This window comes from Pelecanus crispus, chromosome 2 (assembly GCF_030463565.1).
Source record: "Pelecanus crispus isolate bPelCri1 chromosome 2, bPelCri1.pri, whole genome shotgun sequence".
Lineage (NCBI taxonomy): Eukaryota > Metazoa > Chordata > Aves > Pelecaniformes > Pelecanidae > Pelecanus > Pelecanus crispus.
In genome coordinates this window covers 175,841,603-175,864,827 of record NC_134644.1, presented here as the reverse complement: position 1 = coordinate 175,864,827, position 23,225 = coordinate 175,841,603, and the positions used below count along the sequence as shown (strand labels likewise).

Genomic DNA, 23,225 nt, shown 5'->3' with positions numbered 1-23,225 from the left:
AACAGGAAGAGCTGATCACCAAAAAGAGATCCTGGAAAGGGGAAGGGCTAAACCAGCTGGAGGGTTGCAAGCATCCATCCTGCTCCACAGGGATTGCTGGGTCTCCATGGCTTTGCTAGCCAGGCACGAGCTAATGAATAAGAAGGATGGGAAATGGGGCACTTGGAGATCGGGTGAAAAGTGTGGAGGAGGTTGAAAGATGTGGAACTGGAGACTAAGAGGAGACAGTCTGAGGGCAAGGGGTGTGGGCAGGAGTACAGGAATGGCTGAGATGGAGCAGGACAAAAGCCCGTCCAGCCGGGTGCTTTGTCTCATGCAGCAGCCAGTAGCGAGTCCTCTTACGCTGCAGCAGCATGCAGGGGTCTGAGGTCTGGACATGGCACAAGGCTAGAGTGTGTGAAAGTCAGCTTGGCCATTCACTCTGGATTTGGCTAAAGCATTTTCTAATCCATTTCCAGGAAAAAGCAGAAGTCTAGAAGATGAATATGAAGCCTCTTGGTTGACATGGGAGCCCGAATCATCGAGACCCTCTGGAGATGGCATTTCAGTGTCTGCAGGCTGGTGTGGGAAGAAGCTGAACTAACTCCAGTACAGAGTGTGGTGAGACCTGAGAGCTGTAGAACTTCCCTGTTACACTCTGGCACTTTGGGTGAATTGTGGCATTGCTGGTGCTTCCCCATGTTCGTAATGCAGATGGTGGTAGGACAGTTGCAATTATACCAGCCCAGAGCAAAGGTCCATGTTTCCACTGTGCTGCAGCGAGCTCTATCCAGTATCGGAGTCTACGCTAAGTACGTAATAGCAGTGCGAGCCCATACCGACACCTCCCTGATCCTGCCTTCCGTCTTCTAGTAAGCTGCGGCTGAGGGACTTGCTGAGGCAGAGGTGTGTCTTTGCATTTAACAACCATCAGTGGACTTCTCTCCCATTACTTTGTCCCATCATTTTTTGAGCCCATGCAAATCTCCGGGCTACACAGCAGGTTATGGTAAGGAGTTCCACAGCTAACCTACACTTGTTTCCAGCTATACAAGCTGTGGCAAAAAATCCATTTTGCAGGACATTACTGGGTTAATTAAGGCAAATACCCTAAGGTAGTGCATTTAAGGAGAGTAAGTTTCCTTCTATTAAAGAGTAGTAGAATTATTCAGCCCTGAACTCTATGGCAGAGTGGTTCTGGGGCTGCCTCCTTTCCAGGAGTGCGGCATGTGGGCTGAGTCAGCTCAGGACACAGGACAGCAAAAGGAGCTGAGAAACGCACAGGGGCCCCAGCTAGAGGGAACGGCTGCGCCACTGCCGGCTGCCCTGACCGTGGATGGGTAGAATAGAAAAACGGCACAACAACATACACTACGGGCTCTCAGCTCTTGCGTGGATCCCACAGCGCAGCTCTCTATGGAGGCTCCATGGAGAGTTGGAGAATAGAGGGAGGGAAAGCACGGCATGTGAGTGAATTGAGTGTACATATCAGTGAGAGGCCAAACACTCTAAGCTGAGGGTGTATGTAGTCCAGACACCCCCAGAAAAAACTAGACAGGCCGAGGCATTAAGAGCAAACAGATAATGTATCCCACTCCAGTAAAACCTAATGCCGTCCTGACATAGTGCCTACCCGGAAATATGCTGTCCATGCAAAACTCAGGTTTGAAAACCTGCAACTCTAATAATTCCCTGAAAATCTGTGAAGAAAAAAAGTTCTTAATACGTTAGAAAACAGACTAGAAGGAGAATAAAAATACCATTCTCACTACAAGTCATACACCACAAAAGACATAATTGCATTTAAACCAGGATAAGGAAAATGAGGACAACTTATTTCACCAAAATTACCTGAGATAACCCAGGCTGATTCCCGTGTTTGTGAAAGACTACAGAAGACAAAAGGTTAATAGCCTATGTCACAATACTCAGGGTAGTCACTAGAGATCTATAGCAGGTGAGGGCAGGTTATTGAAAAGGAAAGAGAACAATAAGGAAATTCACTGAACAGAATCAGAATTTTAAAAAACATGAGTTAAAAAAAACAGAAAAATATCAGCAGGAAACGAAACACTGACAATAGAGAAATTCTTCACCAATGCAAAAACAATGAAACAAAATGCAAAAGGATTACAACAGTTTTCTAAATAAACATTACTATTTTCTAAAAACATTAAGGAAATAAAGACCGGTGTCCGGGTCGGGCATGCAGCGGTGGAGGAGCTGCAGGTAGGTGAGGTTCTCGTGGGTGTTGGGGTCGAAGAAGCCCTTGGTGTCATCGGTGGGGTCGGAGAGGACCTGGTTCATCTCCTGGTCAAAGTAGCCGCGCCGGTAGGCCACCTCCACGGGGAGGCGGTGGCTGTGCACGGGGTCGATGATGCCGCCGGTGGCGATCTGGGCCTCGAGCAGGCGTATGCCGTGCTCCTTGACGATGAGCTCCTTCTTCATGGCCTGGAAGAGGGAGATCTGGTCGCCGGTGTAGGGGTCGGTGTAGCCCGTCACAGCCCTCTCGGCCGACAGGAGCTTCTCGTGCAACTCGCTGCCCACCAGCCCGGACGAGACGGCCTCGTCCACGGAGAGCTTCTTGTTGGTGTGCGGGTCAACGATGAAGCCGGTTGCAGCCTGTGCCTCCAGCAGCACCAGGGCCGTGCCCTGCCTCAGGATGCCCTTCCACATGGCCTGGTAGATGCTCATCTTCTCCATCTTGGTGGGGTCGGCCTTGGAGGGCACCAGCACGCCGGCGATGCAGCCCGTGCCGTCCAGGTAGCGCTTGACGGAGGCCATTTCCGTCACCGCCTCCACCGTCTTGGAGCCCTGGACCAGCTCGGCCAGCGTGTCCTTGTCGATGATGTCCGAGTCCACCAGGTCCAAGGCGGACACCTGCCTCCTGATGCCCGGGAATTTCACGTTGCTGCTCCGCTCCACCGCCTCCTCGATGAGGACGGTGAGGAGCCTCGCCAGCTCGTCCAGCACCAGGCTCCCGGCCCGCACCTTCCCCAGCAGCTCCTGCCTCTTTGCCTCCGAGATGTACTTGGAGAAGAGGAGCTCCCACAGGGAGACCTTCCTGCCGTGGAAGCTGCCCGCCGAGACCTCGACGGTGCGGGACTTCAGGGACCGCTCCAGCTCCAGCTCCAGCTCCAGCTCCAGCTCCCGCTCCCGCTCCCGCTCCCGCTCCCGCTGGGAGCCCGTGGCCTCACCGTTCTCGGCCGGGGCCGGGGCCTCCCGCTGCGTCGGCTTGCGGGCCGGGGCAGCGCCGTGGCCCTGGCCCTCAGCCGCGGTGATGATGGCGGTGAGGAGGGTGATGATCTCGGAGACGGTGACTGTCCCCGCCTTGTACTTCCGGAGGAGGTCCTGGCGCTGGTGTTCGGGGACGTAGCGGGAGAAGAGGAGCTCCCAGACGGTGACGCTCTGGCCCTGGAAGAGCCCCACGCTGACGGTGGTGCGGGCGGCCTGCAGGGCTTTCCGGGCGTCCTCGGGCAGCTGGTAGAGCACGGAGCCCTTGTCCATCAGCTGGAGCATGAGCAGCCCCGTGTCCGGGTCGGGCACGCAGCGGTGGAGGAGCTGCAGGTAGGTGAGGTTCTCGTGGGTGTTGGGGTCGAAGAAGCCCTTGGTGTCATCGGTGGGGTCGGAGAGGACCTGGTTCATCTCCTGGTCAAAGTAGCCGCGCCGGTAGGCCACCTCCACGGGGAGGCGGTGGCTGTGCACGGGGTCGATGATGCCGCCGGTGGCGATCTGGGCCTCGAGCAGGCGTATGCCGTGCTCCTTGACGATGAGCTCCTTCTTCATGGCCTGGAAGAGGGAGATCTGGTCGCCGGTGTAGGGGTCGGTGTAGCCCGTCACAGCCCTCTCGGCCGACAGGAGCTTCTCGTGCAACTCGCTGCCCACCAGCCCGGACGAGACGGCCTCGTCCACGGAGAGCTTCTTGTTGGTGTGCGGGTCAACGATGAAGCCGGTTGCAGCCTGTGCCTCCAGCAGCACCAGGGCCGTGCCCTGCCTCAGGATGCCCTTCCACATGGCCTGGTAGATGCTCATCTTCTCCATCTTGGTGGGGTCGGCCTTGGAGGGCACCAGCACGCCGGCGATGCAGCCCGTGCCGTCCAGGTAGCGCTTGACGGAGGCCATTTCCGTCACCGCCTCCACCGTCTTGGAGCCCTGGACCAGCTCGGCCAGCGTGTCCTTGTCGATGATGTCCGAGTCCACCAGGTCCAAGGCGGACACCTGCCTCCTGATGCCCGGGAATTTCACGTTGCTGCTCCGCTCCACCGCCTCCTCGATGAGGACGGTGAGGAGCCTCGCCAGCTCGTCCAGCACCAGGCTCCCGGCCCGCACCTTCCCCAGCAGCTCCTGCCTCTTTGCCTCCGAGATGTACTTGGAGAAGAGGAGCTCCCACAGGGAGACCTTCCTGCCGTGGAAGCTGCCCGCCGAGACCTCGACGGTGCGGGACTTCAGGGACCGCTCCAGCTCCAGCTCCAGCTCCCGCTCCCGCTCCCGCTCCCGCTCCCGCTCCCGCTGGGAGCCCGTGGCCTCACCGTTCTCGGCCGGGGCCGGGGCCTCCCGCTGCGTCGGCTTGCGGGCCGGGGCAGCGCCGTGGCCCTGGCCCTCAGCCGCGGTGATGATGGCGGTGAGGAGGGTGATGATCTCGGAGACGGTGACTGTCCCCGCCTTGTACTTCCGGAGGAGGTCCTGGCGCTGGTGTTCGGGGACGTAGCGGGAGAAGAGGAGCTCCCAGACGGTGACGCTCTGGCCCTGGAAGAGCCCCACGCTGACGGTGGTGCGGGCGGCCTGCAGGGCTTTCCGGGCGTCCTCGGGCAGCTGGTAGAGCACGGAGCCCTTGTCCATCAGCTGGAGCATGAGCAGCCCCGTGTCCGGGTCGGGCACGCAGCGGTGGAGGAGCTGCAGGTAGGTGAGGTTCTCGTGGGTGTTGGGGTCGAAGAAGCCCTTGGTGTCATCGGTGGGGTCGGAGAGGACCTGGTTCATCTCCTGGTCAAAGTAGCCGCGCCGGTAGGCCACCTCCACGGGGAGGCGGTGGCTGTGCACGGGGTCGATGATGCCGCCGGTGGCGATCTGGGCCTCGAGCAGGCGTATGCCGTGCTCCTTGACGATGAGCTCCTTCTTCATGGCCTGGAAGAGGGAGATCTGGTCGCCGGTGTAGGGGTCGGTGTAGCCCGTCACAGCCCTCTCGGCCGACAGGAGCTTCTCGTGCAACTCGCTGCCCACCAGCCCGGACGAGACGGCCTCGTCCACGGAGAGCTTCTTGTTGGTGTGCGGGTCAACGATGAAGCCGGTTGCAGCCTGTGCCTCCAGCAGCACCAGGGCCGTGCCCTGCCTCAGGATGCCCTTCCACATGGCCTGGTAGATGCTCATCTTCTCCATCTTGGTGGGGTCGGCCTTGGAGGGCACCAGCACGCCGGCGATGCAGCCCGTGCCGTCCAGGTAGCGCTTGACGGAGGCCATTTCCGTCACCGCCTCCACCGTCTTGGAGCCCTGGACCAGCTCGGCCAGCGTGTCCTTGTCGATGATGTCCGAGTCCACCAGGTCCAAGGCGGACACCTGCCTCCTGATGCCCGGGAATTTCACGTTGCTGCTCCGCTCCACCGCCTCCTCGATGAGGACGGTGAGGAGCCTCGCCAGCTCGTCCAGCACCAGGCTCCCGGCCCGCACCTTCCCCAGCAGCTCCTGCCTCTTTGCCTCCGAGATGTACTTGGAGAAGAGGAGCTCCCACAGGGAGACCTTCCTGCCGTGGAAGCTGCCCGCCGAGACCTCGACGGTGCGGGACTTCAGGGACCGCTCCAGCTCCAGCTCCAGCTCCCGCTCCCGCTCCCGCTCCCGCTCCCGCTCCCGCTGGGAGCCCGTGGCCTCACCGTTCTCGGCCGGGGCCGGGGCCTCCCGCTGCGTCGGCTTGCGGGCCGGGGCAGCGCCGTGGCCCTGGCCCTCAGCCGCGGTGATGATGGCGGTGAGGAGGGTGATGATCTCGGAGACGGTGACTGTCCCCGCCTTGTACTTCCGGAGGAGGTCCTGGCGCTGGTGTTCGGGGACGTAGCGGGAGAAGAGGAGCTCCCAGACGGTGACGCTCTGGCCCTGGAAGAGCCCCACGCTGACGGTGGTGCGGGCGGCCTGCAGGGCTTTCCGGGCGTCCTCGGGCAGCTGGTAGAGCACGGAGCCCTTGTCCATCAGCTGGAGCATGAGCAGCCCCGTGTCCGGGTCGGGCACGCAGCGGTGGAGGAGCTGCAGGTAGGTGAGGTTCTCGTGGGTGTTGGGGTCGAAGAAGCCCTTGGTGTCATCGGTGGGGTCGGAGAGGACCTGGTTCATCTCCTGGTCAAAGTAGCCGCGCCGGTAGGCCACCTCCACGGGGAGGCGGTGGCTGTGCACGGGGTCGATGATGCCGCCGGTGGCGATCTGGGCCTCGAGCAGGCGTATGCCGTGCTCCTTGACGATGAGCTCCTTCTTCATGGCCTGGAAGAGGGAGATCTGGTCGCCGGTGTAGGGGTCGGTGTAGCCCGTCACAGCCCTCTCGGCCGACAGGAGCTTCTCGTGCAACTCGCTGCCCACCAGCCCGGACGAGACGGCCTCGTCCACGGAGAGCTTCTTGTTGGTGTGCGGGTCAACGATGAAGCCGGTTGCAGCCTGTGCCTCCAGCAGCACCAGGGCCGTGCCCTGCCTCAGGATGCCCTTCCACATGGCCTGGTAGATGCTCATCTTCTCCATCTTGGTGGGGTCGGCCTTGGAGGGCACCAGCACGCCGGCGATGCAGCCCGTGCCGTCCAGGTAGCGCTTGACGGAGGCCATTTCCGTCACCGCCTCCACCGTCTTGGAGCCCTGGACCAGCTCGGCCAGCGTGTCCTTGTCGATGATGTCCGAGTCCACCAGGTCCAAGGCGGACACCTGCCTCCTGATGCCCGGGAATTTCACGTTGCTGCTCCGCTCCACCGCCTCCTCGATGAGGACGGTGAGGAGCCTCGCCAGCTCGTCCAGCACCAGGCTCCCGGCCCGCACCTTCCCCAGCAGCTCCTGCCTCTTTGCCTCCGAGATGTACTTGGAGAAGAGGAGCTCCCACAGGGAGACCTTCCTGCCGTGGAAGCTGCCCGCCGAGACCTCGACGGTGCGGGACTTCAGGGACCGCTCCAGCTCCAGCTCCAGCTCCCGCTCCCGCTCCCGCTCCCGCTCCCGCTCCCGCTGGGAGCCCGTGGCCTCACCGTTCTCGGCCGGGGCCGGGGCCTCCCGCTGCGTCGGCTTGCGGGCCGGGGCAGCGCCGTGGCCCTGGCCCTCAGCCGCGGTGATGATGGCGGTGAGGAGGGTGATGATCTCGGAGACGGTGACTGTCCCCGCCTTGTACTTCCGGAGGAGGTCCTGGCGCTGGTGTTCGGGGACGTAGCGGGAGAAGAGGAGCTCCCAGACGGTGACGCTCTGGCCCTGGAAGAGCCCCACGCTGACGGTGGTGCGGGCGGCCTGCAGGGCTTTCCGGGCGTCCTCGGGCAGCTGGTAGAGCACGGAGCCCTTGTCCATCAGCTGGAGCATGAGCAGCCCCGTGTCCGGGTCGGGCACGCAGCGGTGGAGGAGCTGCAGGTAGGTGAGGTTCTCGTGGGTGTTGGGGTCGAAGAAGCCCTTGGTGTCATCGGTGGGGTCGGAGAGGACCTGGTTCATCTCCTGGTCAAAGTAGCCGCGCCGGTAGGCCACCTCCACGGGGAGGCGGTGGCTGTGCACGGGGTCGATGATGCCGCCGGTGGCGATCTGGGCCTCGAGCAGGCGTATGCCGTGCTCCTTGACGATGAGCTCCTTCTTCATGGCCTGGAAGAGGGAGATCTGGTCGCCGGTGTAGGGGTCGGTGTAGCCCGTCACAGCCCTCTCGGCCGACAGGAGCTTCTCGTGCAACTCGCTGCCCACCAGCCCGGACGAGACGGCCTCGTCCACGGAGAGCTTCTTGTTGGTGTGCGGGTCAACGATGAAGCCGGTTGCAGCCTGTGCCTCCAGCAGCACCAGGGCCGTGCCCTGCCTCAGGATGCCCTTCCACATGGCCTGGTAGATGCTCATCTTCTCCATCTTGGTGGGGTCGGCCTTGGAGGGCACCAGCACGCCGGCGATGCAGCCCGTGCCGTCCAGGTAGCGCTTGACGGAGGCCATTTCCGTCACCGCCTCCACCGTCTTGGAGCCCTGGACCAGCTCGGCCAGCGTGTCCTTGTCGATGATGTCCGAGTCCACCAGGTCCAAGGCGGACACCTGCCTCCTGATGCCCGGGAATTTCACGTTGCTGCTCCGCTCCACCGCCTCCTCGATGAGGACGGTGAGGAGCCTCGCCAGCTCGTCCAGCACCAGGCTCCCGGCCCGCACCTTCCCCAGCAGCTCCTGCCTCTTTGCCTCCGAGATGTACTTGGAGAAGAGGAGCTCCCACAGGGAGACCTTCCTGCCGTGGAAGCTGCCCGCCGAGACCTCGACGGTGCGGGACTTCAGGGACCGCTCCAGCTCCAGCTCCAGCTCCCGCTCCCGCTCCCGCTCCCGCTCCCGCTCCCGCTGGGAGCCCGTGGCCTCACCGTTCTCGGCCGGGGCCGGGGCCTCCCGCTGCGTCGGCTTGCGGGCCGGGGCAGCGCCGTGGCCCTGGCCCTCAGCCGCGGTGATGATGGCGGTGAGGAGGGTGATGATCTCGGAGACGGTGACTGTCCCCGCCTTGTACTTCCGGAGGAGGTCCTGGCGCTGGTGTTCGGGGACGTAGCGGGAGAAGAGGAGCTCCCAGACGGTGACGCTCTGGCCCTGGAAGAGCCCCACGCTGACGGTGGTGCGGGCGGCCTGCAGGGCTTTCCGGGCGTCCTCGGGCAGCTGGTAGAGCACGGAGCCCTTGTCCATCAGCTGGAGCATGAGCAGCCCCGTGTCCGGGTCGGGCACGCAGCGGTGGAGGAGCTGCAGGTAGGTGAGGTTCTCGTGGGTGTTGGGGTCGAAGAAGCCCTTGGTGTCATCGGTGGGGTCGGAGAGGACCTGGTTCATCTCCTGGTCAAAGTAGCCGCGCCGGTAGGCCACCTCCACGGGGAGGCGGTGGCTGTGCACGGGGTCGATGATGCCGCCGGTGGCGATCTGGGCCTCGAGCAGGCGTATGCCGTGCTCCTTGACGATGAGCTCCTTCTTCATGGCCTGGAAGAGGGAGATCTGGTCGCCGGTGTAGGGGTCGGTGTAGCCCGTCACAGCCCTCTCGGCCGACAGGAGCTTCTCGTGCAACTCGCTGCCCACCAGCCCGGACGAGACGGCCTCGTCCACGGAGAGCTTCTTGTTGGTGTGCGGGTCAACGATGAAGCCGGTTGCAGCCTGTGCCTCCAGCAGCACCAGGGCCGTGCCCTGCCTCAGGATGCCCTTCCACATGGCCTGGTAGATGCTCATCTTCTCCATCTTGGTGGGGTCGGCCTTGGAGGGCACCAGCACGCCGGCGATGCAGCCCGTGCCGTCCAGGTAGCGCTTGACGGAGGCCATTTCCGTCACCGCCTCCACCGTCTTGGAGCCCTGGACCAGCTCGGCCAGCGTGTCCTTGTCGATGATGTCCGAGTCCACCAGGTCCAAGGCGGACACCTGCCTCCTGATGCCCGGGAATTTCACGTTGCTGCTCCGCTCCACCGCCTCCTCGATGAGGACGGTGAGGAGCCTCGCCAGCTCGTCCAGCACCAGGCTCCCGGCCCGCACCTTCCCCAGCAGCTCCTGCCTCTTTGCCTCCGAGATGTACTTGGAGAAGAGGAGCTCCCACAGGGAGACCTTCCTGCCGTGGAAGCTGCCCGCCGAGACCTCGACGGTGCGGGACTTCAGGGACCGCTCCAGCTCCAGCTCCAGCTCCAGCTCCCGCTCCCGCTCCCGCTCCCGCTCCCGCTCCCGCTGGGAGCCCGTGGCCTCACCGTTCTCGGCCGGGGCCGGGGCCTCCCGCTGCGTCGGCTTGCGGGCCGGGGCAGCGCCGTGGCCCTGGCCCTCAGCCGCGGTGATGATGGCGGTGAGGAGGGTGATGATCTCGGAGACGGTGACTGTCCCCGCCTTGTACTTCCGGAGGAGGTCCTGGCGCTGGTGTTCGGGGACGTAGCGGGAGAAGAGGAGCTCCCAGACGGTGACGCTCTGGCCCTGGAAGAGCCCCACGCTGACGGTGGTGCGGGCGGCCTGCAGGGCTTTCCGGGCGTCCTCGGGCAGCTGGTAGAGCACGGAGCCCTTGTCCATCAGCTGGAGCATGAGCAGCCCCGTGTCCGGGTCGGGCACGCAGCGGTGGAGGAGCTGCAGGTAGGTGAGGTTCTCGTGGGTGTTGGGGTCGAAGAAGCCCTTGGTGTCATCGGTGGGGTCGGAGAGGACCTGGTTCATCTCCTGGTCAAAGTAGCCGCGCCGGTAGGCCACCTCCACGGGGAGGCGGTGGCTGTGCACGGGGTCGATGATGCCGCCGGTGGCGATCTGGGCCTCGAGCAGGCGTATGCCGTGCTCCTTGACGATGAGCTCCTTCTTCATGGCCTGGAAGAGGGAGATCTGGTCGCCGGTGTAGGGGTCGGTGTAGCCCGTCACAGCCCTCTCGGCCGACAGGAGCTTCTCGTGCAACTCGCTGCCCACCAGCCCGGACGAGACGGCCTCGTCCACGGAGAGCTTCTTGTTGGTGTGCGGGTCAACGATGAAGCCGGTTGCAGCCTGTGCCTCCAGCAGCACCAGGGCCGTGCCCTGCCTCAGGATGCCCTTCCACATGGCCTGGTAGATGCTCATCTTCTCCATCTTGGTGGGGTCGGCCTTGGAGGGCACCAGCACGCCGGCGATGCAGCCCGTGCCGTCCAGGTAGCGCTTGACGGAGGCCATTTCCGTCACCGCCTCCACCGTCTTGGAGCCCTGGACCAGCTCGGCCAGCGTGTCCTTGTCGATGATGTCCGAGTCCACCAGGTCCAAGGCGGACACCTGCCTCCTGATGCCCGGGAATTTCACGTTGCTGCTCCGCTCCACCGCCTCCTCGATGAGGACGGTGAGGAGCCTCGCCAGCTCGTCCAGCACCAGGCTCCCGGCCCGCACCTTCCCCAGCAGCTCCTGCCTCTTTGCCTCCGAGATGTACTTGGAGAAGAGGAGCTCCCACAGGGAGACCTTCCTGCCGTGGAAGCTGCCCGCCGAGACCTCGACGGTGCGGGACTTCAGGGACCGCTCCAGCTCCAGCTCCAGCTCCAGCTCCAGCTCCCGCTCCCGCTCCCGCTCCCGCTGGGAGCCCGTGGCCTCACCGTTCTCGGCCGGGGCCGGGGCCTCCCGCTGCGTCGGCTTGCGGGCCGGGGCAGCGCCGTGGCCCTGGCCCTCAGCCGCGGTGATGATGGCGGTGAGGAGGGTGATGATCTCGGAGACGGTGACTGTCCCCGCCTTGTACTTCCGGAGGAGGTCCTGGCGCTGGTGTTCGGGGACGTAGCGGGAGAAGAGGAGCTCCCAGACGGTGACGCTCTGGCCCTGGAAGAGCCCCACGCTGACGGTGGTGCGGGCGGCCTGCAGGGCTTTCCGGGCGTCCTCGGGCAGCTGGTAGAGCACGGAGCCCTTGTCCATCAGCTGGAGCATGAGCAGCCCCGTGTCCGGGTCGGGCACGCAGCGGTGGAGGAGCTGCAGGTAGGTGAGGTTCTCGTGGGTGTTGGGGTCGAAGAAGCCCTTGGTGTCATCGGTGGGGTCGGAGAGGACCTGGTTCATCTCCTGGTCAAAGTAGCCGCGCCGGTAGGCCACCTCCACGGGGAGGCGGTGGCTGTGCACGGGGTCGATGATGCCGCCGGTGGCGATCTGGGCCTCGAGCAGGCGTATGCCGTGCTCCTTGACGATGAGCTCCTTCTTCATGGCCTGGAAGAGGGAGATCTGGTCGCCGGTGTAGGGGTCGGTGTAGCCCGTCACAGCCCTCTCGGCCGACAGGAGCTTCTCGTGCAACTCGCTGCCCACCAGCCCGGACGAGACGGCCTCGTCCACGGAGAGCTTCTTGTTGGTGTGCGGGTCAACGATGAAGCCGGTTGCAGCCTGTGCCTCCAGCAGCACCAGGGCCGTGCCCTGCCTCAGGATGCCCTTCCACATGGCCTGGTAGATGCTCATCTTCTCCATCTTGGTGGGGTCGGCCTTGGAGGGCACCAGCACGCCGGCGATGCAGCCCGTGCCGTCCAGGTAGCGCTTGACGGAGGCCATTTCCGTCACCGCCTCCACCGTCTTGGAGCCCTGGACCAGCTCGGCCAGCGTGTCCTTGTCGATGATGTCCGAGTCCACCAGGTCCAAGGCGGACACCTGCCTCCTGATGCCCGGGAATTTCACGTTGCTGCTCCGCTCCACCGCCTCCTCGATGAGGACGGTGAGGAGCCTCGCCAGCTCGTCCAGCACCAGGCTCCCGGCCCGCACCTTCCCCAGCAGCTCCTGCCTCTTTGCCTCCGAGATGTACTTGGAGAAGAGGAGCTCCCACAGGGAGACCTTCCTGCCGTGGAAGCTGCCCGCCGAGACCTCGACGGTGCGGGACTTCAGGGACCGCTCCAGCTCCAGCTCCAGCTCCCGCTCCCGCTCCCGCTCCCGCTCCCGCTGGGAGCCCGTGGCCTCACCGTTCTCGGCCGGGGCCGGGGCCTCCCGCTGCGTCGGCTTGCGGGCCGGGGCAGCGCCGTGGCCCTGGCCCTCAGCCGCGGTGATGATGGCGGTGAGGAGGGTGATGATCTCGGAGACGGTGACTGTCCCCGCCTTGTACTTCCGGAGGAGGTCCTGGCGCTGGTGTTCGGGGACGTAGCGGGAGAAGAGGAGCTCCCAGACGGTGACGCTCTGGCCCTGGAAGAGCCCCACGCTGACGGTGGTGCGGGCGGCCTGCAGGGCTTTCCGGGCGTCCTCGGGCAGCTGGTAGAGCACGGAGCCCTTGTCCATCAGCTGGAGCATGAGCAGCCCCGTGTCCGGGTCGGGCACGCAGCGGTGGAGGAGCTGCAGGTAGGTGAGGTTCTCGTGGGTGTTGGGGTCGAAGAAGCCCTTGGTGTCATCGGTGGGGTCGGAGAGGACCTGGTTCATCTCCTGGTCAAAGTAGCCGCGCCGGTAGGCCACCTCCACGGGGAGGCGGTGGCTGTGCACGGGGTCGATGATGCCGCCGGTGGCGATCTGGGCCTCGAGCAGGCGTATGCCGTGCTCCTTGACGATGAGCTCCTTCTTCATGGCCTGGAAGAGGGAGATCTGGTCGCCGGTGTAGGGGTCGGTGTAGCCCGTCACAGCCCTCTCGGCCGACAGGAGCTTCTCGTGCAACTCGCTGCCCACCAGCCCGGACGAGACGGCCTCGTCCACGGAGAGCTTCTTGTTGGTGTGCGGGTCAACGATGAAGCCGGTTGCAGCCTGTGCCTCCAGCAGCACCAGGGCCGTGCCCTGCCTCAGGATGCCCTTCCACATGGCCTGGTAGATGCTCATCTTCTCCATCTTGGTGGGGTCGGCCTTGGAGGGCACCAGCACGCCGGCGATGCAGCCCGTGCCGTCCAGGTAGCGCTTGACGGAGGCCATTTCCGTCACCGCCTCCACCGTCTTGGAGCCCTGGACCAGCTCGGCCAGCGTGTCCTTGTCGATGATGTCCGAGTCCACCAGGTCCAAGGCGGACACCTGCCTCCTGATGCCCGGGAATTTCACGTTGCTGCTCCGCTCCACCGCCTCCTCGATGAGGACGGTGAGGAGCCTCGCCAGCTCGTCCAGCACCAGGCTCCCGGCCCGCACCTTCCCCAGCAGCTCCTGCCTCTTTGCCTCCGAGATGTACTTGGAGAAGAGGAGCTCCCACAGGGAGACCTTCCTGCCGTGGAAGCTGCCCGCCGAGACCTCGACGGTGCGGGACTTCAGGGACCGCTCCAGCTCCAGCTCCCGCTCCCGCTCCCGCTCCCGCTCCCGCTCCCGCTGGGAGCCCGTGGCCTCACCGTTCTCGGCCGGGGCCGGGGCCTCCCGCTGCGTCGGCTTGCGGGCCGGGGCAGCGCCGTGGCCCTGGCCCTCAGCCGCGGTGATGATGGCGGTGAGGAGGGTGATGATCTCGGAGACGGTGACTGTCCCCGCCTTGTACTTCCGGAGGAGGTCCTGGCGCTGGTGTTCGGGGACGTAGCGGGAGAAGAGGAGCTCCCAGACGGTGACGCTCTGGCCCTGGAAGAGCCCCACGCTGACGGTGGTGCGGGCGGCCTGCAGGGCTTTCCAGGCGTCCTCGGGCAGCTGGTAGAGCACGGAGCCCTTGTCCATCAGCTGGAGCATGAGCAGCCCCGTGTCCGGGTCGGGCACGCAGCGGTGGAGGAGCTGCAGGTAGGTGAGGTTCTCGTGGGTGTTGGGGTCGAAGAAGCCCTTGGTGTCATCGGTGGGGTCGGAGAGGACCTGGTTCATCTCCTGGTCAAAGTAGCCGCGCCGGTAGGCCACCTCCACGGGGAGGCGGTGGCTGTGCACGGGGTCGATGATGCCGCCGGTGGCGATCTGGGCCTCGAGCAGGCGTATGCCGTGCTCCTTGACGATGAGCTCCTTCTTCATGGCCTGGAAGAGGGAGATCTTTTGTCCTGTGTAGGGGTCAGTGTATCCTGTTACGGCACTCTCTGCACAAAGGAGTTTTTTTTGTAGCTCGCTGCCCACCAGCCCGGACGAGACGGCCTCGTCCACGGAGAGCTTCTTGTTGGTGTGCGGGTCAATGATGAAGCCGGTTGCAGCCTGTGCCTCCAGCAGCACCAGTGCTGTACCTGGTCTCACAATGGCCTTCCACATGGCCTGGTAGATGCTCATCTTCTCCATCTTGGTGGGGTCGGCCTTGGAGGGCACCAGCACGCCGGCAATGCTTCCAGTTCCCTCAAGGTATCTTCTCACACTATCCATTTTTGCTATTTCTTGTACTGTCTCTTTTCCTTCATGGAGTTTTTCCATTGTTTCTTCTGTAATTATCTGTGCACTGAGAAGTTCTGAAGCTGTTATTTTCTGTCTGAGTCCTGGGAACCAGACATCACTTCTGTCCTCTTCTTTTTCTTTAATGATATTTAGTATTGTATCAATGATTCCTTGTATTATGTGATGGGATTCTTCTTTATATTTTTTCACCAGTTCTTTTCTTTTCTCTTCTGTGATGTACTCAGAACAAAGAAGTTCCCACAGTGATAATACATGTCCTTTGTATTTTCCAACAGGCACTTGTACCTTTGTACATAATAGAGCATTTTTTGTTTGCTCATCAATGTAGAAATAGTCATCTTCTTTTTCCATGACCTGCAGCAGGTGCAATCCGGTATCTCTGTCTTTGGAACATCTCTGTAGGAGCTGACTGTAACTGATTTTCTCATGAGTGTTTGGATCTATAAAACCTTTGCTACCATGATCTGGATCAGAAAGTAGGAGAAACATATCTTCATCCAAGTAGCCGCGCCGGTAGGCCACCTCTATGGGGAGGCGGTGGCTGTGCACGGGGTCAATGATGCCGCCGGTGGCGAGCTGGGCCTCCAGCAGGCAGATGCCGTGCTCCTTGGCTGTTATCTTTTGCCTTATGGCCTGGAAGAGGGATATTTTATTTCCTGTGTGTGGATCTGTGTATCCTGTCACAGCTTTCTCTGCTGACAGGAGCTTCTTGTGCAAGTTGCTACCCACCAGCCCAGATGAGACAGCCTCATCCACGGAGAGCTTCTTATTTTTCAGTGGGTCAATGAGAAAACCAGTGGCAGCCTGTGCCTCCAGCAGCCCCAGTGCACATTGCTCTGTGAGGAGGCCCTTCTCCAGGGCCTGGTAGATGCTCATCTTCTCTTTCCGTGATGGCACTAGAACACCGGCAATGCATCCAGTGCCATCCAAGTACCTTTTGATGGTGTCCCTCTTTGTGAGGCTGGCAAGTGTGAGACTCCCATCCTGCAGCTGATCTAGAGTTTTCTTGTCAATTATCTCAGAGTTAAACAATTCTGAGATTGACACATCCCCCCGGAGCCCTTTAACCTTGAGGGCTTCTGCTCTTCGCTCTGTATCCTCAATTATTTTGAGGATGAGGGCTATCAGAGCTTCCAGTGTGAGGGTTTTGCATTTGTACTGCATCACTAGTTCTTTCCTTTTCTGCTCGGAGATGTAATGAGAGCAGAGAATTTCCCAGACGGAAACTGTTTGGTCCTTAAACTTCCCAACTTTCACTTCAAGGGGCTCTGAGCGCAAAACCTGTTTTGTAAACTCATCAATGTAGAAGTACTTTCCTCCTTCCTGTACAACTTGTAGCATGTACAACCCAGTCTCTGACTCTTGGACACATCTCTCCAGCAGCTGCATGTAGGTGAGGTTCTCGTGGGTGTTGGGGTCAAAGAAGCCCTTGGTGTCGTCGGTGGGGTCGGAGAGGATCTGGTTCATCTCTTGGTCGAAGTAGCCACGCTGGTAGGCCACCTCCACGGGGATACGGTGGCTGTTGACAGGGTCAATGATGCCGCCGGTGGCGATCTGGGCCTCGAGCAGGCGGATGCCGTGGCTCTTCACAATCAGTCCTTGGTTCATAGCTTCAAACAGGGACATTGGGGCTTTTGTGTAGGGGTTGGTGTAGCCTGTCACGGCTCTTTCTGCAGAGAGTAGCTTTTCAAAAATTTCCCCTCCAATTAGACCTGCAGTTAATGCTTCCTCCACTGAAAACTTCTTGTTTTTCTCTGGGTCAATGATGTAGCCAGTGGCAGCCTGTGCCTCCAGCAGCACCAGTGCTGTCCCTGGCCTCAGGATGCCCTTCCTCATGGCCTGGTAGATGCTCATCTTCTCATTGCTTGGCTGTAGGAGCACCCCTGCTATGAAATTGCTGCCCTCCAGGTACCTGCGGACAGAGTCCATTTCAGTGACTTCTTTGACTGTTTTCTTCCCCTGGTTGAGCTCATCGAGGGTTTGTTTGTCTATCACTTGAGACTGGAAGAGGTCGCTGGCGGATAGTCTTTTCCGCAGGCCCTTGAATGCAAACTTCTTGCCTTGTGTCTCAGTCTCTTTGATGATTGTGGTGACAATTATTGTGATTTCATGTAGCACTTCAGTATTCTCATCTTTGTACTTTTGCACTAGCTCTCTTCTCTTGCTGTCTGAGAGGTACTCAGAGTTGAGAAGGTCCCAGACGGACACTGTCTGTCCTTTGAACCGCCCTATGTTGACACAAACAGTCACAGATTTCAGCACCTCCATGGTTTGTTCATCCACGCAGAACATTGCGTTTTCTGAGAGAGGAAGGAGCCAGAGACCTGACTCAGCATCACGAATGCACCTGTCCTTCAGCTGCTGGTAGGTCACATTCTCCTTTGTGTTTGGATCAAAAAAGATTTTGGTGCTGTCATTCAGCTGAGAGAGGGTTTGGTTCAGGTCCTCATCGTAGAAGCCATATCTGCATGCAGCCTGGAGTGGAAGGTGATGGTGGTGAATGGGATCAATGACCCCTCCTGTGGCCAGCTGGGCCTCTAGCAAGGGAACAGCATCTTGCAGGGGAATCAGCTCTTTCCTGAGCGCTTGGCACAGTGAGATGGAGCTCCCCGTGTAGGGATCTGTGTAGCCAGTCACTGCCCTCTCAGCTAGAAGGAGTTTCTCAGTGAGCTCTTCACCAACAACGGCTGCTTTCACAGCATCCCGCACGCTGAGTCTCTGGTTTGTTGCTGGGTCACTTAGGTATCCTGTGGCTGCCTGAGCCTCCAGCAGCCTCAGAGCAGCCCCGGGGAGGAGGAGGTTGTTTTTCATGGCATTGTAAAAGCTCATCTTCTTTTTGGATGCCTCTATGAATACCCCGGCGATGCTGCCTGTGCCCTGCAAGTACCTCTTCACGCTCTCCATCGCAGCCACTTCCTCGGGAGTTCTTATGCCCTGAGCCAGTTCTTCAAACGTCTTCTCAGTAATGATGCCGGCATCCAGCAGCCAGACTGCAGGGACACTGCCCCGCAAGCCCTCCAAGGTGATGTGGGTACAGGCTTTCATTTCCATCTCCCGAACCAGCCTGAGCACAAGGGCAATCAGCTGCTGCACCGACATTCCTTCAGACCGGAACCTCTCCACAAAGTCACTCCTCTGCTCCTCAGTGAAATATCCAGAGTGGATTAGCTCCCAGAGGGAGACCCCTTTTTCCTTCACTACAGATTCCTTAAAAATCTGTTGGATTTGTTCGTCGGTGTAGGCAGGAGCAGCTGTCTGTGGCAGAGGCAGCAAGTGGAAGCCAGAGATCTCGTCCTTCTGGCAGCGCTTGATTAGCTCGGCATAGGTCACGGTCTCTTTGCTGTTGGGGACGCAGAAGGCTCTGTTGTTGTCACTGGGCTTAGAAAGGGCCTTTCTTGTGTCCTCATCCAGGCACCCTCGCTTCTGGGCAGATTCTATGGATATATAGTGGCCACATGTTGGGTCAATGATGCCTCCTGTAGCCATCTGCACCTCCATCAACTGCATGGCCTGTTTGTTGGCAACCAGGCCCTTCTTCATCGCCTGGAAGAGGGGTATCTTCTTGCCTGTGAAAGGATCTTTATAGCCTGTTACAGCCCCTTCTGCATGCTGCAGCTTCTCATGGACTTCTGGCCCAACGACTCCTTCCTTGATGGCATCATCCACACAGAGTTTCTGGTTGCTCACTGGGTCAATGATGAAGCCTGTGGCAGCCTGGGCCTCTAGCAGTGGGAGGGCTATTCCTGGTACCATGATGTTTTTCTTCATGGCCTCATAAATGCTTATCCTCTGGTTCGATGGCTGGAGTACAATCCCCCCGATGCTGCCAGAGCCATAGAGGTACTTTCTGACGGAGCCCATGTGCAGGACTTCCTCTGGTGTAACGGATCCCTCCACCACCTTCTCAAACAAGGCCTTGTCAATGACACCTGTTTCCATCAGGTGGTAAGCACTGACACTGCCTCTCAAGGCTGGGAACTTGATGGGGGCCCATTTTTTCATTTCCTCCTCCAACATGATTCGAATTTGCTCCAGGGTGAGCTTTCTCAGCTGGTAGTGGTTGAATATCTCTCGGCGCCTCCCCTCGCTGAAGTACTCGGAGTTCAGCAGGTCCCACACAGAGACCTTCTCCCCCCGTAACCGCCCAAACCCGACCGGCAGCCAGGAGCTCCTGAACACCCGTCTGGTGGCATCATCGACGAACTGGTGCTTCCTGCTGTCCAGAGGAAGGAGGCAGAGCCCGGTGGATGGCTCTGTGATACACTTCTCCTTCAGCTGCAGGTAGGTGAGGTTCTCGTGGGTGTTGGGGTCGAAGAAGCCCTTGGTGTCATCGCTGGGATCAGAAAGGATTACATTCATCTTCTTGTCAAAGTAGCCACGCCGGTAGGCCACCTCCACGGGGATGCGGTGGCTGTTGACGGGGTCAATGATGCCGCCGGTGGCGATCTGGGCCTCGAGCAGGCGGATGGCGTGCTCCTTGACGATGAGCTCCTTCTTCATGGCCTGGAAGAGGGAGATCTTATTCCCTGAGTAAGGATCTCTGTAGCCGGTGACTGATTTCTCTGCAGTCAGTAGCTTGTCATAAACATCTGGGCCAATGACGTTCGCTCGTAATGCCTCATCCACAGAATACCTTTTGTTGGCAGCTGGGTCAATGATAAATCCAGTAGCAGCCTGTGCCTCCAGGAGGATCAGTGATGTTCCTGGCCTTAAAAGACCTTTCCGCTTTGCCTGGTAGATGCTGATCTTCTCCTGGGAGTCAGGAAGCAGGAGCCCACCAATGCTACCGGTCCCTTGCAGGTACTTCTTGACACTGTCCATGCTGACAACTTCTTTGGCTGATGTTTCTCCCTCCTTCAGTTTCTTAAACAAATCTTTGTTAATGATTTCAGAGCTCAGGAGCTGGTCAGCTGTCACCCGGTCCCTCAGTCCTTCAAAGGTGACATTAGCAATGGAATCCATTTCCTCAATGATGGCACTGACTGCCTTACCCAATTCCTGCGTAGAGAGCGTTCCTGCAAGGTACTGCTGGGTGAGAGCAGCTCTTTGCTCACTCTGGATGTAGTCTGAGAAGAGGAGTTTCCAGAGAGACACTGACTTGCCCTTGAATTTACCTAAAGCAATGGGGACCTGTGTGTTTTCCAGCGCTGTTTGGGTCCTATGGTCAAAGAAGAGGTGGGTTCCCTTGGATCCTTCTCTGCTGTCTCCAAGTGGCAGCAGAAGGAGCCCCGTGTTGGGATCAGTGACACAGCGCTTGAGCAGGTCTGCGTAGATCAGCTTCTCCTTGGAGCTGGGGTCGAAGAAGCCTTTCATGTCATCAGTAGGACTGGAGAGGAGCTGTCTTGTGGCCTCATCCAGGTACCCCCACTTGCAAGCTGTCTCTGTGGGGACACGGAGGTGCCTGCCTGGAGCAATTATACCCCCTGTGGCCATCTGAGCCTCCAGCAGGTAAATGCCATGATCCTTGGGGATAAAACCCTTCCTGATGGCTTGGAACAGAGAGAGCATTTCTCCAGTGTAGGGGTCCCTGTATCCAGCGATGGTCCTCTCAGCTGAAGACAGTTTCTCATGAAGCTCTGGGCCAATGAGACCGACCCTGACAGCCTCATCAACTGAGTAGCGTTTGTTCTTTATGGGGTCTGTCAGGGTGCCGGTGGAGGCCTGGACTTGCAGGAGCATCAGAGCAGCACCAGGCATGAGGAGATGCTCTCTCAGTGCCTGGTAAAGGCTTTTCCGCTCACTGGAAGGCAGGACAACACCAGCTACACTCCTTGTCCCATACAGGAACTGCTGAATGGAATCGTTCTCTGCTACCTCCTGGGCAGAAATTCTTCCCTCCTGAAGACCTCTGAAGGTGTCAGGGCTGATGATGCCACATTCCAGCAGATCCCTGCTGCTCACCCTCCCTCCCAGCCCTGGGAATGTGATTTGCAGGGGCAAGAGGAGGAAGCCCGAGGCTGGATCAACAACACACCTCCTTATAAGCTCTATATAAGTGATCCTCTCCATAGTACTGGGGTTGAGGAACCCTTTGCTGTTCTCATTGCTGGGGTCAGAGAGGAGCTGTCTCACCTCTTCATCTAAATATCCCCTCTCACAGGCAACATCTGCCGGGAGCCGGCAGCCAGTGGCTGGGTCAATGACGCCTCCGGTTGCAATCTGGGCCTCTAGCAGCTGAATACCTTGCTCCCTCCCAATCAGGTCCTTCTGGATCGCCTGGTAGAGGGAGATTTTCTCTTCTGTGTAGGGGTCCACGAAGCCAGTAACAGCTTTCTCTGCAGAGAGCAACCTCTCCTTCAGCTCCAGCCCCACCAGCCCCAGCTGCACGGCTTCTGCTACAGACACATGCCTGTTCTTCACTGGGTCTGTGATGAAGCCTGTGGCTGCCTGGGCCTCGAGAAGACAGAGTGCCGAATCCAAACTCAGAAGATGTTCTCTGGTGGCATCATAAAAGCTCATTATCTTCTTCGAAGCCTCTACATACACTCCAGCAATGCTGCCAGCTGCCTCTGAGGGCTCACTAGAAGCAGCCATCACCACCACAGCCCCATCAGCTGCTTTTTTCTCTTTGCAAGGCAATATGTCCTGGCACAAGTGGTTTGCTCCTGGCATGTCTTCCTGGGGGGAGATGGGGGCAGCATGGCCGTTCACTGCTGGCTTGCTCTCCATCCTCCCACTGCTCTCCTTTCACAGCTGTCAAGACTCTCTGGAGAGAGGCGAGAGAATGGGAAAGCTCAGTGAGAAATCAACTTTCCTATGGTTTGCATGCTAAATACGGGGGGGGGGGGGGGGGGGGGGAAGACAAAGAAATACCTCACAGGCAGGAGGAAGTAACAGCCAAAGGCTGAGCGTGTTCAGGGCAATGTGCTTGTCCCTGTCCCTGCCGTGCTGAGTCAGCCCTGCCAGAGGCCAGTGCCCTCTGCTCTCTGAGCTGGGCTTGCTGGGTGCAGTGGGACAGCTCAGCGTGAGAGCGAGACTGGAGCAGAAGCACCAGAAGCACCAGTGGGACCTGTGGAGCACTGGGCTGAGGCAGGCCTGGCTCCTGGGAGGGGTGAAGCCCCCACAGGCTGTCACATGCGTTTGACCACCAGTCTGTGCAGGGCTTCTCTCCGCACAGAAGCCTTGTGCAGTGCTTCAAAGGCCTGGAGGGCAGCTGGGCTTGGGGCAAAGCACCAGCCGAAAGCAGCAGCGCCCAGGGAGTACCAGCACTCGCTCGGGCTGCTGCTGACACTAGCACGGGGATGAGCAAAGCCCGAGCCAGCGTGGAAAGGCTGCTCCCCTCTGCCAGGGACAGGGGGTCAGCCTGGTCCCCTGGCACGCTCCCCACAGCAGCACCAGTCAGGCAGGGGCTGGGGGCAGGGGCTGGAGCTGCCACACACCCAGAAGAAGCCCCCGAGGCCCTTTCCCTGGTGCCCACCGCTGCACTGAGGTGGGGTATCTGCCCTCCCTGCATTGCTCAGAAAGCATGGGAAGGGGGGGGCAGCAGAAGGAGAGGCGGGTGGGTGCAGCAGGCCACACTAGGAGCACAGGGATCTGCATGCCTGCACTCCAGTTTGAAGAGCTCCTGGCCACGCTGGGATCAACCACAATACCTCCATTATGCAGCCAAGTTATGGTGCCGGAGGGAATATGAGGCCACCATTGCTGGGCTGTGCACACCAGAAGGCTGGAGGGTGCTTGTGGCTGGGCTCGGGCTGTGCAGAGGTCTGGGAGCCACAGCCCCCGGGCTACGGCTGCGGCGCACGCTGCTGCCGAGGAGCCTTGCGGCCCGCAGCTTTGCGCAGCGGTGCCTGGCACCTGTCAGTCCTTGGGCTGGAAGCCAGTCCTGCAGCAGGAGGCTGCAGCGTTGAAGCAGGTTTGAGGAGAGAGGAGGCTGGTGCTGCTACGCCGGGGCAGCAGAGATGGCTCCTATTCCCTTGTGAGTCCTCTCTCTCGACGCAGAGCCCCTGGCACCAGTGCAGAGTGGGGTGTGCCAGGGCCGGACCGGCTCTGCGGAGCCAGGTGAGACCAAGCGTGAAGCGCTGCGGCAGGCCGAGGAGAGCTGCTTGCCCAGGCTCCTGCAGCTGAGCTGGCTGGGTCGCGGTGCTGCCCGCCAGCACCTCTGGACCCAGCTGCAAGGGCACGGCCAGAGCAGGGCTACCCCATGGTACGCACCGCTGCCCGCCAACATCTCTGGATCTGGATGCAAGGGCACGGCCAGAGCAGGGCTACCCCATGGTACGCACCGCTGTACATGGAAGCGGAGGGGAAGGGCGCTGGCACAGCAGCCCCAGGGAGAGCTGGTGCCACACTGACCCTCCTGCGGCGGTCGCACTGAGCAGGGATGGTGCGGACCGGCCGTATCTCGCTGCCCGCACCGGCGCCGGGGCGTGGATCCTGCCTGGGCCTCACAGACCCACGTCCTTCCCTGCGCTGCCAGTGCAAACACACCAGGGAGTGCAGAG

At 60.5% G+C, this 23,225-nt stretch overlaps 1 protein-coding gene across 1 annotated transcript; it reads right to left on the bottom strand.

The window, feature by feature from the left end:
• Nucleotides 1-2,136: 2,136 nt before the first annotated feature.
• EPPK1 (epiplakin 1) lies at nucleotides 2,137-21,450 on the bottom strand. Its single transcript, XM_075705872.1, has 2 exons — nucleotides 14,308-21,450; nucleotides 2,137-10,323 (listed from the first exon to the last, which is right to left on the bottom strand). Exons 1-2 carry the CDS (start codon nucleotides 21,448-21,450, stop codon nucleotides 2,137-2,139), a joined length of 15,330 nt encoding a protein of 5,109 aa, XP_075561987.1.
• Nucleotides 21,451-23,225: the final 1,775 nt, after the last annotated feature.

Excerpts from the sequence above, each read along its gene's own strand:
- EPPK1 (XM_075705872.1), bottom strand. The coding sequence starts at position 21,450 with ATGGAGAGCAAGCCAGCAGTGAACGGCCATGCTGCCCCCATCTCCCCC. Across the intron at positions 10,324-14,307 it reads GCCACCGCCTCCCCGTGGAG|GTGGCCTACCGGCGCGGCTA; the intron begins GTGGCCTACCGG and ends CTCCCCGTGGAG.